The 14,852-nt window shown below is 43.4% G+C and overlaps 1 protein-coding gene across 1 annotated transcript in view; it reads right to left on the bottom strand.

The window, feature by feature from the left end:
• The window catches only part of LOC139054673 (spatacsin), a 92,418-nt gene that overhangs the window by 39,981 nt on the left and 37,585 nt on the right, over positions 1 to 14,852 (bottom strand). The window contains exons 15-19 of the mRNA XM_070532080.1: positions 13,927 to 14,130; positions 12,638 to 12,812; positions 10,417 to 10,583; positions 5,826 to 5,931; positions 2,106 to 2,265 (exon numbers count right to left, since the gene is read on the bottom strand). Of these exons, the coding sequence (XP_070388181.1) occupies positions 2,106 to 2,265; positions 5,826 to 5,931; positions 10,417 to 10,583; positions 12,638 to 12,812; positions 13,927 to 14,130 (812 nt within the window). The remainder of the gene's footprint in view (positions 1 to 2,105; positions 2,266 to 5,825; positions 5,932 to 10,416; positions 10,584 to 12,637; positions 12,813 to 13,926; positions 14,131 to 14,852) is intronic.

Raw genomic sequence — 14,852 nt, 5'->3', positions numbered from 1 at the left:
ATTCAGCCACTGCATCTTTGCTTGCATGCGGGAGTATGAGCCATTCCTGATAGTGATATTTTTTGCATCACTGGACCAGACGCCACTTTTTTGGGGTATGAGCCATTGCAACGAACCGCTTCAGGCTTGTGGCACATTTTCCCCACACAATACCCGAATGCTCTTTGCAAGTTACGTCAGGCAACTAGAGTGACGCTCTCGCACATGCTGTGGAAGTGTCCTGTTATAGCAGCTAAAATGGCAGTACCTCCAGAGGCTCTTGCCTCGAAGTGGGCCGCCGCTCTGCACAGCTCCAACCTCGAGACACAAGAGTGGGCTGTCCCGCGGGCGCAAGAGGCAGCGACGAGGCAAAGCCTCAAGGTCCCCTCGTAGGAGACCTGAGCCCGGGTCATTAAGCCTTGCAAGATTTTCAATAAAGTTGTTTCCATCCATCTAATTAAGGCTTTTGCCTTAATGAATGTTCTTCTGACTGTTTGCCCAACTGTGTTGTCCTTCCATTGTCCCAAGGGCACACGTGGGACCTCACACACTTAAGAAACTAAACAGTACATGCCTCCCCTAGCTGATGCATCATGATGCCATACTGAGGCTGCTTAGAGTGCCACATGTTCTTGTGGACGACCATTGGGAGGAACTGCAATGACATAGCGAGTCTACATGCAACTACCTGGAGGGTTCTCTGAACTACGTTTTCATAGCCCTGTTATGCTGTTTCTTATTCTCAGTAGATTAAAAGCCCTTTTCCATGCAATGCCATTTTGCACCACTTTGAAACGGCCATAGGGTCCTTTTATAAGACATCCATGTTTGAACTTGCCTATGAGCAGTTTGTGAAGGCTTACCATACACTGTATTTTTTACTCTGTTTTTGCCTATTCTTGTCGAGCCACATTCCTTCCTTCAATTTAAATTCAAATTGAAAACAAGAATCTGGAATGGAGTGAGACAAATTTACTATTTCAGCTTTCTTTAATTGAATCTGGCATTATCAGAATGAAATGTAGCATTCTGCTACAGTAGCTGTAATGATCCTGGCATGACATTAGGTTTCTTTCTTTTTTTTTTCAGCATGTCTTGTTCAGAAATTCAATGTACTTAAGGGGTGCCTAAAAGACAAGCACTTCAATGCATCTGCAATGACTTGAAGTTTGAAAACCACTGATTTCGCATGAAAATGCAGTTGAGTAAAAAAACCAAAGCTAATTTCACATATCATTTCACTGACCGATTACCTGGAAACTAATGGGGCAACAAAAATGTCAAAAAATTCAGGCAGTTGGTAAAATGAATTTCGAGAGAAAACTAAATTTGCTTCCCTTTTACAATGTCTAGCAGCATAGATTCTCTTGCAGGCATTTGCTCAACACTGTACTTGAATAAGATCACTTGAAATTTCATGACTGTCGTACTGCAGAGGTGTTTTGCAGAGGTGACATCACGCATTGCCATGATGTCACATGCGGCCTTGATTGTCTGATGTTGGAAGTTTAGGCTGTTTCACATAAATTCACTTAAGATCTTTCTGCCTGCACGCAAGTTAACCCCCTTCTGTGCGCGTGATCTCAGGCTCAATCACCGATGGGCGTCACAGTCACATTGGCCAACACTGCCTAGGACATTATCCTTAAACAGCCCTTTGTTGGGTGTTGGCAACCAATGATTCAGTTAGGTCCAGAGTCGATGCATACCTATTCATACTGGCTGCACGACACTTAGAAGCCCCAAAGACCACCACGCAAACAATTTCAATGATATAGGTGCCAACCTGACCAGCACCAACTTTGGTCAAGGCCATCACTTTTGTGCCTTTGCAAGCATGGATAATGTCCGAAAAATGTAACAAGAAACCATACTTTGTCCAAAATTTCAGTTTCTGTAATACATTGGTTTACAGGAACGGTGACTGTGCTACAGTAAAGTCAGAATAATAGAGCAGGTGCAAACAATCGGTTGACGAGCATGTTACCTTTACACTTAAGGAATTATATTGTTTGTTTGTCTTTTAAGTTACAAGTAATATTTAGTGCCATCTTGAAGTGGAATGGGTAAACCAAACCCTCGTTTAAGTTGTCTTACAGAGGCATGGGTAGAATGCAGTGCCTCACCTGCACCCTCGGCAGCTGCAGCAGTTGTGCCCAAAGAAGGAAGCCCAGCCAGTCACCAGACGCCGCACACACACGCAGCATCGCGTCAGGTGTGTCTAGGCCATGCTTGCATGCAAAGCGATGCAAGAGAAATGCTCCACTACTGCAGGCCTCATCCAGCCTAGATGACAATATGAAATGCAAAGAACAGCGTGGTACTTGCTATTAGTTCATCCCTTTAACATTTGAGACCAAGTACACAACTCCTAAGTTTACACTTATTAAATTTTTCAGCTCTAAACCTCGGCTTACATTCTTTTATTACAGACCTACAATAAAATGCTATTTTTTATTTCCCTCTCTTTTTACAGATAGCTACAAACTATTGCTGCGTGTAGGAGCAGCATAGCGGACCAGAAAGAAAAGCAGGGATGAATACGCATCCACTTGGTGACAGACCAAATACAGCAAGAAGTCACATGCCTGTACCATACTGTTGTAGCAAAACAACAATTAACTCTGCATCACTTTTTGAATACAGAGACCACTTTCACACCGATCCCATGGGCGCTGCCATGTTTGATCAAGTGGTGGCATGTCCACTGCCTACCTAAACTGCCTCTGTTGCCTCCATGTTTACAATGGATGTGCATCACGCCGGTGCAGCTCAGCAGACTTCTGTTTCAGTGGACATTGTAGACATTGACTGGGTGGATGACACAAAGCCTTGGCCACAGCTTCAGAAGACATGTAAGTGCTTTGGAGCTTGTTATGCCTTGTTCAAACAGTGCGAGCAATGTATATGGTGCTATTACATGAAGGGGGTTAGAATTATTCAGTAAAACCTCGTTAATTCTACATTCGTTAATTCAGAAAATTGGATTATTTGAACTCCTCCTCCAGTCCCGGCAGGCATATGCATTATTTAATGCAATGAAACTCTTGTTAATTCGGACGTATTTGGCCGCACGTCAAGCTCGGCGAGCGTGAAGCGCCGCAAATGTGCGACACAAAAGAGCAAAAACGGCATTAGCGTCCACCAAAATGAAGCGGCAAAGTTCGCATCGCCATAGTCATCAGTGACAAACATACGTGAATGACAGCAATGCCAGAATGCATTGTGCCTGTTTGTGCCTTTAAAGCCTTTCTTCTTGTGTTTATCGCCGCACTTAGCACCGCATTGGCCGCACGCCTTTATGACAGCGTAGTTGCTATACATGATCACGTTGACAGCAGCCGCAGTTTCATCCACAGTGGCTGTGGCAAACAGTAGTTTTGCTTTGACTCGGTGTGCATGTTGGCCGCACGGCTTCAGAACCACAAGGTTGTCGTGCATGATTGCATTGACAGCGGCCACGGTTTTGTTCGCAATGGTTGTGGCAAACAGCATATTTGTTTTTCTTAGTGTGAAGCTGTCGAGGATGAAGAGCACCATCTACATCGCGATGGGTGGTGACCTGGCAACACTGGGAAAAAAATAATCGGGATGTGAGCAAGGTAGTGGAAAGCATCTCAGATGAAGACGCATGCCGCAGCCACACACTGTGATGGAAGTCACGAGGCCTTCGCTGCTGCGAGCGCTAATCAGTCACGAGATGAGAATTGCAGCTTCCGCACTGCTTTTGTGCAAAGTAGAAACAGGATTTGCTGATTCATTCGGTAAATGAAATCATGTTGACGTAGGATGCATTTGCTTATTGTTTTCTTGATAGCCTTGATAATTCAACATTCGGTTAATTCGAACACTTTTTCGTTCCCGTGAAATCCAAATGAAGAAGGTTTTACTGTAGATATTTCAAGCTGTCCAAACTTTTGAATTCTGAATTTAATCAAGATGAGTGTTTTTTGCTCTTCATTCTTTGTTTGCCAATCACTCTTAAGCAGCGGCTTGTCATGTTTCTGACTCCGTAATGTTCCTCAGTGCAGTCATTGTCCGATTGTTTTTTTCCTGCCGGGTGTGCTCAGTTGAGGTAGATTAGTTCTTGCCGCACACCAGGCTGAGAATGTAGATGTTCTGGGCTTTTTAATAGCTTGTAGCAAAGAAGTATTATCACTAGTCGCTTACTTACTCTGTGGACAGTCGCGAAGCGTTCAACTTCGAACATTCTTGTGCCACCCATGCTTTGATGCATTGTTTCAAGAGTCCGCCCATTCACGCATTATTGATACTTGGGGGTAGAATGGGCGTAAGTTTGTGTTTGAGTTAGAGTGGATGTGCGTAGATAACGTGTGCGAAACTTGCTATGCCAAGAAGAGGTGCTACTCCATTTGTCACTGTGTAGCAAGTGGTACTCACTCTTGCTGACGTTCCAAGGTCAGAGTCCCTTCTTTAGATAGAGGTTAACTGTACAACGCTGGCGAATGAGTCAACTTTTTTATTTTCATGGAAAGCCATGCATCGCAAATGGCTGGCAACACAGTCAGTCTTTGTGCAGCAGCGGTTTGTGAACTTGGCCACATAGCGTCATTCCATTTCTTAAATGGAATGACTCTATTCTTGCAGCCAACTATTATAGTTTCAAAATTGGCAATATGAATGCAGCACACTGTGTTAGCGACCGCCAAGTTGCATTTCCGACAGCTGATTGCACAGTAGCAGAGGTAGCAGCAAGGGTTTCGCTTTTGCCTGGCGCAACGTGTGGCGTGCAGCTGAAAACACAATCTCATTCCTCTAGAGCAAACTACTCCATGAAAAGCACAGCATGTTTTCATCATCATAAACCATAATGATCAGGTCAATCTGAGCTGACAAACAGTTAGCCCTTAAAACAAGTACAAGCAAGCAGTGTGGCTTGCTTAAAACGGCCTCAAACAAGAGGAATGATTCATATGAGCAATGTAATTTATATGTCTGACACCTTTAAGCTAAACATATGCTTTGTGCGTTAATCTACATACACATTTTTGGAAATGGCTGAATTTAAAAACGATTTTAAAGACTAGTTGCCACCACAACTACTGATACCACTACCACCACTCTCCCAGTAGTTTCAAGCTGCTATTCAATTCAATTCTTTGCTTGCAGATGTAGAACATATCGAAATACCAAAACTGGTTGGACCCATAGCCACAGGCTACTTGCGGGTTCAATGAAAAATAAATAACAATTACAAGTACAAAACAAGTAAGATACATCACGTGCATACACATATTTATCGTACACCATTAAATTGCATGAGCATACAAAAGGAAATGCGAAATAGCGAAAAGCGTGTTATAGTATTATTGCATGTCATAGTAAAATTATCCTGCTACCTATGCCATCAAATTTCCTTATTTCATCACTCCATCATTACTCTAAATATCAGCTACACATTTGTTCTCTGATCTATACTGCTATCCTCTAATGTCATTAACAATAGTGAAACAACCATGTACTAAGCAATTATAGTGATAGTATTTATGTAGTTGTTTTCACCTCTCTTGAAAGTTATAGGCATCACAATGAATATATCTGTCCAGGTCACTCAGAAATTTTACAACAGGAGAACCACAATAATGATGAAATACATCAGAATACTATTTTTTTTCTACGAATATTGTTGACTCCTACAAGCTCCAAAATGTCTAGCAGACAACTGAAGGTTCTTACAAGGCCAAATTAACTTCTAGTAAGCAGCACTGGTCATGTATGTCAGTACATCTACAACACCAGGTGCCCAGAATTTCACAGGAGAAAGCTGGACAAATGAAAACAATTATGAAACACTTAAGTAAGAAGCGTATAGCTCAACCACTTACGCTGTATGAGAGGAGTCCATAAGAGTCCGTTGAAGGGAGATGGCTCCTTGATGCAGAAGCTTCCTGGCAACTTCCTTGCTGTTTCGAATGGCTCTAAGCAGTTCTCCTGCACACAGTCGGCACAGAAGGGCAAAATTTTCAGTTTTCAAGAACCGACACCAAAATCAATTAGTTTATCTGCAAGGAGACTTTATTTCAAACCAGATCTGCAGTCTGAGCTGCAGACACACCTTTTCGACTCTTACTTAAGTGCACATAGCTACTTTGATGAATTTCAATCTGCCCCTATATTTTCACAGCTGACTAACTCCCCAAAAAGATGAAGATGAGAGCTCCAGAAATTATGGTATATCTTTAATATTATGAAAAGTGCAAATGAACATGAGCTGCAAATAACAAACTTGAAGTTAACCAAATGAACTCATAAAAGATTTAATTTACTTCAGGTGTTGGTGCACATTATCACAAGACAAAAGAGAGAGAAATTTATTACAGTGAAACCTTGTTAAACCGTAGTTGGCCGGAGCTCGGAAAAAGTACGTACTAAACGGTAGTACTGCTTAAAGGGACCCTGAAACGATTTTGGCGATTTTCTACAAACGTACTGAGTCGTTAGAGTAGGTTCTTCTGATGATTAATTGATGCATCTAAGTGCTCTGCGTAAAGCGTGTAATTTATTATAGGGTTTTAAAAATACCCATCGCTGCCGATCGCAGCGCACTGCTCGGCGGAGTTTTAAGCCGCCCCTACCCATATGATGCAAATAACCCATATTACGTCACATGGGCGAGCTATCTGATTGGCTGACCAGGGCGCGTGGTCGATAATTTTTCCAACTTTATGGTGAACAAATGATGCTCGTAATAGTTGGAATGTTAGTTACTTTGTTTTTGTAAAAAGAAAATAACTTAAAGAGAATACACAAGAATAGTTTTTTAGTACATTTCAGCACTTCCGGCACACAGCAAGTGTCGTCTGCTTGTGTTACAACGTACTCCATTTTGACGAGAGCTCCGCGGTCAGAGTCGGTCTCAGTCTTTTCGCGAGCACTATGATTCGACTTTGTTGCCTTGTGGACTGCAAACCTAGCGACCTGCAAACCGCGAGTCCAGTATTAGGGCAAGCGCAAGGGGACAGGGTCTGGCCGCTTGACTGTGCCGGGATGAGCCACGAGATGAGCAGAAGGGCAAATGTGAACGGTCTGCACGGTGCAGCCACCTGGTGGCACAGAGCTCAACCATACACAGTAGCAGCAACGAAGTGTATTCTTTGCTGCTGGTGTGTATTTTTCGCAGGAGTGTAATCATCAACACGTTGATTTAAAAATGTTTAAAATGCTTTACACTTGGTTAGAGCAATATTAGCGCTTTGTTTGACTGGCTAAGCGCTGCGCCAGCAAGTGTCTGGACCGTGCAGACCGATCAGGCTGCTCACGTACGTCTACGCTAAAGTTCCTTCATCAGCTTGAATTTATGCCTCCAGTCATTTGCCGAAATGACCAGCTTGCCTGTTTTTAGCGGAGTACCGGACACGTTCGGCGCTACGACAGAATGCTCGCAACGCACGCTGCTTCGATAGCTCTCGGTCGACGGCCAAGCGGCTAGCGGAGAGGTCTCGCGCGGGAGGGGGCGTGCTCCTAAACAACCGGAAGTGAGCGATGTGACGTCGCATCGTGACGCTGAACAAGTGAAGGCGGAGCTTAGCGCCGCTCGCTCGGCGAGCGAGTTGAGGAGGAAAAGCATAGCTAGGGAGGAGGGTAACTTCTAATCGCTTGCAGCTCCATTAATACGTAACGCTTCACTTAAATTGTGGTGCGAATGTTGTACTTAATCTGTATCCTACGCGCCTACAAAATTTGTCCGAACCGTTTCAGGGGCCCTTTAAAGGGACACTAAAGGGAAACAATAAATCAGTTTAGACTAATAAAGCATTGTTTGAGAAACCTGCAGGCAGTCATTTCAAGAAAATAGTTTGAATATTAGATGAGAAAATGAAGGTCCAAGTATCAGTATTTGAATTTCGCGCCGAAACGCCAGCGCTGGTACGTCAGCGTGACGTCAGGGATTCCAAAGTTTGTTTTCGCATTTGGGCCGCGTTGGCTGAATAAAGGTTCCCGAAACTTGGCATGTTTAATATTTGGTTCCTTTAGAACACAATGTAGTCAATCTGTACCGCTATATATCATTAGTAGGCCCTAGAAAATGCCATCAAAATCCAAGACGTCACAGCCCCCAGGTGCGGGAACTCAAGTAGGCGTCGCCACCCGCATTTCTTTCTTGCGCTTTTTCTGGCTTACCAAACGTCTTATCGTTGTAAGAGTGGTGTTTTTGGCGTTGTAGAACGGTGATTTACTGATGCAGAAGAAATCACTTTTCACTTTAGTGTCCCTTTAACAGAAATAGCATGAGGTCGCCCACTTAGCTGTCAAAAATGGAATTCAGAGAATGCGCAATGAAAGGAGGAAAAAAACATGCAGTATTTATACACTTCACGCGAAAAAAGTGTTATTTTTGTTTGATGCCGCTGCGGCCTAGCAGCGACGACAGCAGCCTGCCGTCGGCTCAGTCACGATTGGCTCATTTGCGCAAGATGTGCGAGGCAGCCAATCGCAGTCGAGAATTCTGATCCGGATCAGGCTTGATCATGATCAAAAGCGCTCATTGGTATTACTGAAGCTGCGAGCCAGCTTTTCAGCCAGCCCCCTCTTCTCGCCAAACACTTGCATGGCAGATTCCTTGCTAGCGTTGCATGTTCTCCGTGCACGCGGGCAGTAGTGCTGCAGAAGTCACGGGGCGCCTTATTCATTGTGCGGTACTGTTCTCGTCGCAACGATTGCATTCATGAGGCTGACATAATGCACAGCTTCTGCCACTGTCGGGCCTCAATCACCCGTGCTTTCGCTTTCTGTGTCATCCTCATCACTGTCGCTAGTCGACACTTCGGCAACAACAGAGGCAACGATGGTGAAAAGTCGAACCTTGTAGCTGACATCTCTAAACAATCGCACCAGCACTGGCAAGCAACTTCTTCACTTTCCAAATGCCACACACCGTAGTCAACAGTAGATCCCTGTCGCGTGCCAGCATCGACTCCTTCGTGTCACGTTCGATAGCACAAACAATGTCTAATGTTTCTTCTATGCTGAGCACCCGGCGTCTTTTTTATCTGAGCTTCGGCATGACATGAGCCCTTGTTTGCACGACGTCACAACGCTCTCTGGCATGGCGCCGAAATTATGTTGATGTTGATGTGGCTTCACGTGCAAACGCACAGGGCACTTGGAGGCTGTTGTTCTGATCTCTGAGGCTTGTTGTTCTGCCGGGCCACCCGATGGAGGCAATGCACGGCCGTATTTGCGCGATGAAAAGTGGAAACACTACGTGTTGACCAATATGTACGCAATAAGCTGGTACGATTTATACGGATACAGAACACATTATGTTCAATGGAGTCGGGGATTTGACTTTACTACTTTTGAAATGAAACTACTGTTTAAGCGGGTATGGTTTAACGAGGTTTGCTGTATAAGAAAAAAGCTAGAAGGACGGCCTGAACTACTATGTTCAAGCCTGCTACTCAGTGTTAGGGTAGGAGGGAAAGGGAACCAAAAGGGAGGGAGAAAACACAGGGGATGATGGTAATCATGAATAGAAAAGGCATGAATAGAAAAGATTTAAATAAAAATTAACCAGAAACTCTTATTACAGTCGTATATCCAGTTAAGTGTCTCTCGAAAAACCCACAATGGCCTTCATGGACTGACATGAAAAGTATCATGGCCATGAACCTAAATGAAGGCTATCAGAAAGTGGCTGGTTGTCAATGCATGCTAAAGATTTTTCCTATTGACTGTCTTCTTGCAAGTACAGCAGGCACACACAAAGATGACAGTCTATAGCCACCGATACAGTACAGTGATTATGAGCCCTAGCTAACAAGCACAAATTCATTTTTGAAGACAACCCTCTGAATACACTTGCACATAAAATGTAACATGCATGAGTTGAATTCACTTATTACGAAAACATATATTCCATGTCAATGTTGCCCCATCAATAATACTTTGGTAGAGAGAAACCTACAGTTGAGTATGCTGGTCAGTCATGCACCATTAGGTAAGAAACTGTGTACACCAAACAAACATGCACGAAGAAGATAACTACGTTAGTACACATTTTACATGTGTGCCTCATGCATTCTTCTCCTTTCTTCTGCTTGTTTGTTTTGTGCTATCACAGTTCCTCTACTGATACCTCAGTGTCATACACTTCTAAGATATCTTTTCATGGTCCTGCAGTTACTTTAAGTATTCATGGCAAACAGTTCAAATTACAAATGTACATAAGCATTATACATACACATTTGGCATGCCATTTTTTAAGATGAAAAAAAGAGCTTATCCTGAGTTTATGCCACTTGGAATGCACATCTAAACTAAGCCTTTCGCTAAAGTAATTCACCAACTAGGCTAATTTTTTTTTCTCCCCCTCCCCTCCCATCTCCATCACAAGGACATAATCTGGCATGGCAAGATGTGAAAGCCCATTATAAATAAGTGATCACTACGTCTACAAAATAGAACAACAAGCACCTAGAGGACTGTTAGGAAACACAAGCCGTGCCATTCTGAGGTTCAGCCTGAAGTTCTGAGAGTCATTGCCCAGGAGTTCCGCAAAGGCAACACTTGAAGCCACCATCTTCATGTCATCTGTGTTTTGTTCAGCGAGTCTCCAGGCTCTATTGCAGGCACCCCGAATCCTGCAGCAGGAAGGCAGCATTATTTTTTTTTAACTTCATGCACTGATACAAAGAAAATACTACAGCATTCCAGGACATTAACAGAAAAGGAGGGAATATCCACCGCCACACATCAAGCTTAACAGAGAAGAAGCCGTCATACTACGCCGACTTAAGATTGGCAATTACCTCCACGGCACTCTACTACACGCAATATAACCCTCAACATTTACAAGACACTGCCAATATTGCAATACACCAAACACCCTTTACCACATGGTCTGGGAACGCAAAAATAGCCTGTGGACAACGCCTATACAAGCAGCAACAGAAGACCAGTAGGAGACACAGCTGACAAGCCCAAAACCTGAGGACCAACTTTGGCTGGTAAACAGGTCCAGGGCCACGGCTACTTGGAATAGGGTGGTTGCCAACCTTCGGGCATCGACAGCTTGGTCTCCGAAATAAAGTTTATTTACTCATTTATGCAATGTTTTGAAAACAAGGTCTCCTTAGATGACTTGCAAAAGAGTTGGCATATATGGGATCTCATTACCTTGTAACCCCTTTCAGAGAAAAATGGTTGGTTAGGTGACTAGAAGATGTCATAGGAACAAGCAAATGATATCATATGATACCTCTCCATGTCCAGAACATCTAGCAGTAGTGATCAACTGAGGATATAATAATAATAAAGAAACGCAGTTTCGCCTGAAAAGTGAAGCATTCCTTGTGATAGCAAGGTATTAGACAACACAAAGCAAGGCTCGTAGTTTCATTGGAGTGAACATTTCTTTAAAATAAACAAATTGCAGTGAACATTCCTTTACAATTTACATTACCAAGCATGGTGTCACGCGTGCACGGGCGAACATAAGCAAATCTCACTCGGTTGACCGCGAGCAGTCACTATGACAACACTGGCACGATGAAGAGCAGCGGCAGCGACAAGCAGATTGCCCTTCGGGCTGTCTCGTGCTTCAACATGAACTAGGGAACATTCATGAATTTATGAGGCTCTACTGCACGTTCTACTACACACTCGAGTAAGAGCGCATTCGTGTGATAGCCACACTCTAAACTTGGCAGCCAACAATGAAAATTAATTAATTAATTATGAAAGAGAAAAATTGACATTTACACTAATTGTAGCTCAAAGCATCAAATACCATTTATGCCAAACATCAGAATACCATTTGTCCTGGTCCCGGATTCAAGTTCGAACTTTGTAGCTTCGAGCTACAAGTCAGGTGGCTGCCAATTTCTCTCTTTCGTGAACTTTTCTCCGCCTTGCAAGCTTCCGCACAACTGATTTGCCATTTTCAGTGTCCCAATACCTCAAGTTATCGACTAACTCGCCCTCTCTCTGCAATCGGCTAGCCTCCTGGTTAGCTCAGATGGTAGAGCGATCGACTTGGAAAGGCGTTGATCAAGGGTTCGAGTCCCGGACCAGGGTATTTTTTCTTCAACTGTGAGATTTTCTTTCCAAAAAACCTGTAAGGGTTGTCTTTCAGGTGGATGCCAATTTTTCTATTTCATGTACTTTTCTCCACCTTAAGGGCTTCCACAGAATTAACTAACTAATTAATTAATTAAGCATGTAAGAAAAGCATGGGGAAGAAAACTTGTCTGCTTTTTTTATTGCATCTTTGGACATTTTTGTGAAAAGCTTTAAGCTTCCACACATATCTACCGCTATCAACGCCACAGAGGATGACTGTATCCACAAGCATACTGGAAAACTGAGCACAAAGAGTGGTGACAATGATAGCGCTCAGAACTAGAATGGCGCCAGGTGTGTGGCGAGCATGCATCAACAAATAAATACATTCTGAAAACAACAGCATTCACACTCTTGGCGCAACGAGATCACTGGGATTACGCACAACCTGAAAAGGTTGAATTGAAATGGACTGCCCCCATGTAAAAGCTGCACCTTGTCAATATAGTGAGAAAGAATTGCGGCCTTTACACGATTGAATATGATACATTAACAGGGGCAAAGAGTGCAAGCCATTCCAAACTGGTGGGCCGAGGATCAAGTCTAAGAGGTAATCTTCCACTTATCAGCTCACCTTTTGTTGACGAGGCAGCCTTGCTGAAGTATCTCCTGAGCCAAAAACTTGAATGTTGCAGCACAAGGACGCCCCTTGTGGAGGTAATAGGTGTAGCCTAGCTGCTCCCGCAGGCCAAATTTGTCTCGTAATGATGGTTGGGAAAAGTGGGGAAGTGAGGAACCTTCAGAGTCCACTTGAGGAATTGAGAAAGACATGAAAGTAATAATAAAACTGCAACCATTTGAGAAGGCTCTATTTCAAATTTTAGAAGTGAGGAGAGTGAAAAGAAATTTTAGAAAATGAGACATGGCTATAACTGTTTTATACAATGGCAATGGCAAAGGTTGAACTTTCACACATGAACTATCTAGGGGCGGTGAACTCCAGTTTTAGATTCACAGCTATCCTTACAAACAGGTCACGCCTGTTGGAGGTACTCGTCCCGTGCACGTAAGGAACTTTTACTTGATGCGCCTGCACACTCAAAGATTGCAGTGTGTCAAAAGTAACTGTGTTATGCAAAAGAAGAGGCCTGAAGTTGTGCCGTTTTGCCATAAAGTGGCTCACAATCCAAAGAATGTCACCACTAGATAAATCCCAGTGGTGTTTTCTGCTCCTCAGAAACTGTCAATGTTGTGCAGCCGTATTTCAAAAACAAGTAAAAAAAGCCAGGCTGTGAAAAGAACCATGCGAAGGTTGTAGTTCGCCGCGTCGGTGTGGTATATAAGATTCTGTTGTCATGTGGTAAAGCGTATGTGGGGCAGTCAGGCCACTGTGTTAACGGGCACCTTAGAGAACATGAACAATCCATACCGACAGGCACAGGTTCCCATTTAGCTCAACATTGTAAAATATGCAAGTGCAAAGCTATGTGTCGTGACACTACGATTTTGAAAAAGCGCTTAGATACCACCGCCCGAGAATTATCGGAAGCTTTCTTCATACAGTCATTGGGGTCGCAATGCATTAATGTGCCTTCTTTAACGTTGTACAGTGCTGAATATGGTTTTTTGAATTCTGTCGCATGAGTGCACTCTGGTGATCGGATGTTGGTGGTTCCTGCACATGGTACTCACTGCGCATGTTCCTCTAGATTCTGCTGTCTATAAAGGAGTGACACAATAAAATGATGTCAGTTGAGAGTAGCATCTTGTCCTGTCGTCTTTCTTGTGTCCGTTGTTTTGCGCTAAACAAAGTAGTTACGGATTCGCACCAACTAGCCCGCCAACGGATTGTGCAGCTTACCAATATTACCAATACCAGTACTTAAAAGCAAGCTTAAAATTAACATAACTTTGCACCCATACCTTGACAGACATTCATAGACTGCCATGCAAAAAGGCCACTAGTTTCAAATGGCGTTCCTTTTTGAAGCAGGTGGTATAGCGAAATGTCTTCAGGGTCGCTAGGTGTTGATGCCACAGCAAGGAAGGTAGCGGGATCCTCGTTGCCACCTTTCTTCGGTAGGCATTTTGCGAGTGCTACCATTGCACGCCGCGCTTTGAAAGCATCTGAAAAAAAATTACAGCATGCTATAGACATTCAATTTAGACACTAAGCACAGTGTGCCGAAACAAAGTTGAAAATCCTGGCCCCTTATGCTCACTTGGCGTGTAAAGTTTTGAAGTACACAGAGCTGCATCAAAGACTATAAAATATGTCAGATGGTTTCTGCTTCATTATTCTTACCCCACCTGCCGTGGTTGCTCAGTGGCTGTGTTGGGCTGCTGAGCACAAGTTCAAGGGATCGAATCGTGGCCACGGCGGCCGCATTTCGATGGGGGCAAAATGAGAAAATGCCCATGTACTTAGATTTAGGTGCACGTTAAAGAACCCCAGGTGGTCAAAATTTCTGGAGTCCTCCACTACGGCGTGCCTCATAATCAAAAAGTGGTTTTGGCACACAAAAAAAACCATAATTTAATTTTTTTTAATTATTCTTACCGCGAAAGCTCTCTAACATCATTTTTACAGGAATAGCAAAATTCATCAGTTTTGCATGCAAATAACAGACCCAAATGGCACAAATGTTCACTTCAGTGCCTCATTAGCACAGAATTAACTATTTGAAAAGCTGTACTGTGAATCCATAATTACTTTGTTTTGCGCTAAACAAAGTAATTATGGATTTGCACCAACTAGCCCGCCAACGCATTGTACTGAACTGAACTGTGAAGTCTCCTGATCTCGGAATATACTCTCCAACAAAAGAACTGATTCGCAAACCCACATT

The sequence above is a fragment of the Dermacentor albipictus genome, chromosome 1 (assembly GCF_038994185.2).
Source record: "Dermacentor albipictus isolate Rhodes 1998 colony chromosome 1, USDA_Dalb.pri_finalv2, whole genome shotgun sequence".
In the NCBI taxonomy this organism is placed as follows: domain Eukaryota; kingdom Metazoa; phylum Arthropoda; class Arachnida; order Ixodida; family Ixodidae; genus Dermacentor; species Dermacentor albipictus.
The sequence above is the reverse complement of the archived record's forward strand: the minus strand, read 5'-3'. Positions and strand labels throughout refer to the sequence as shown.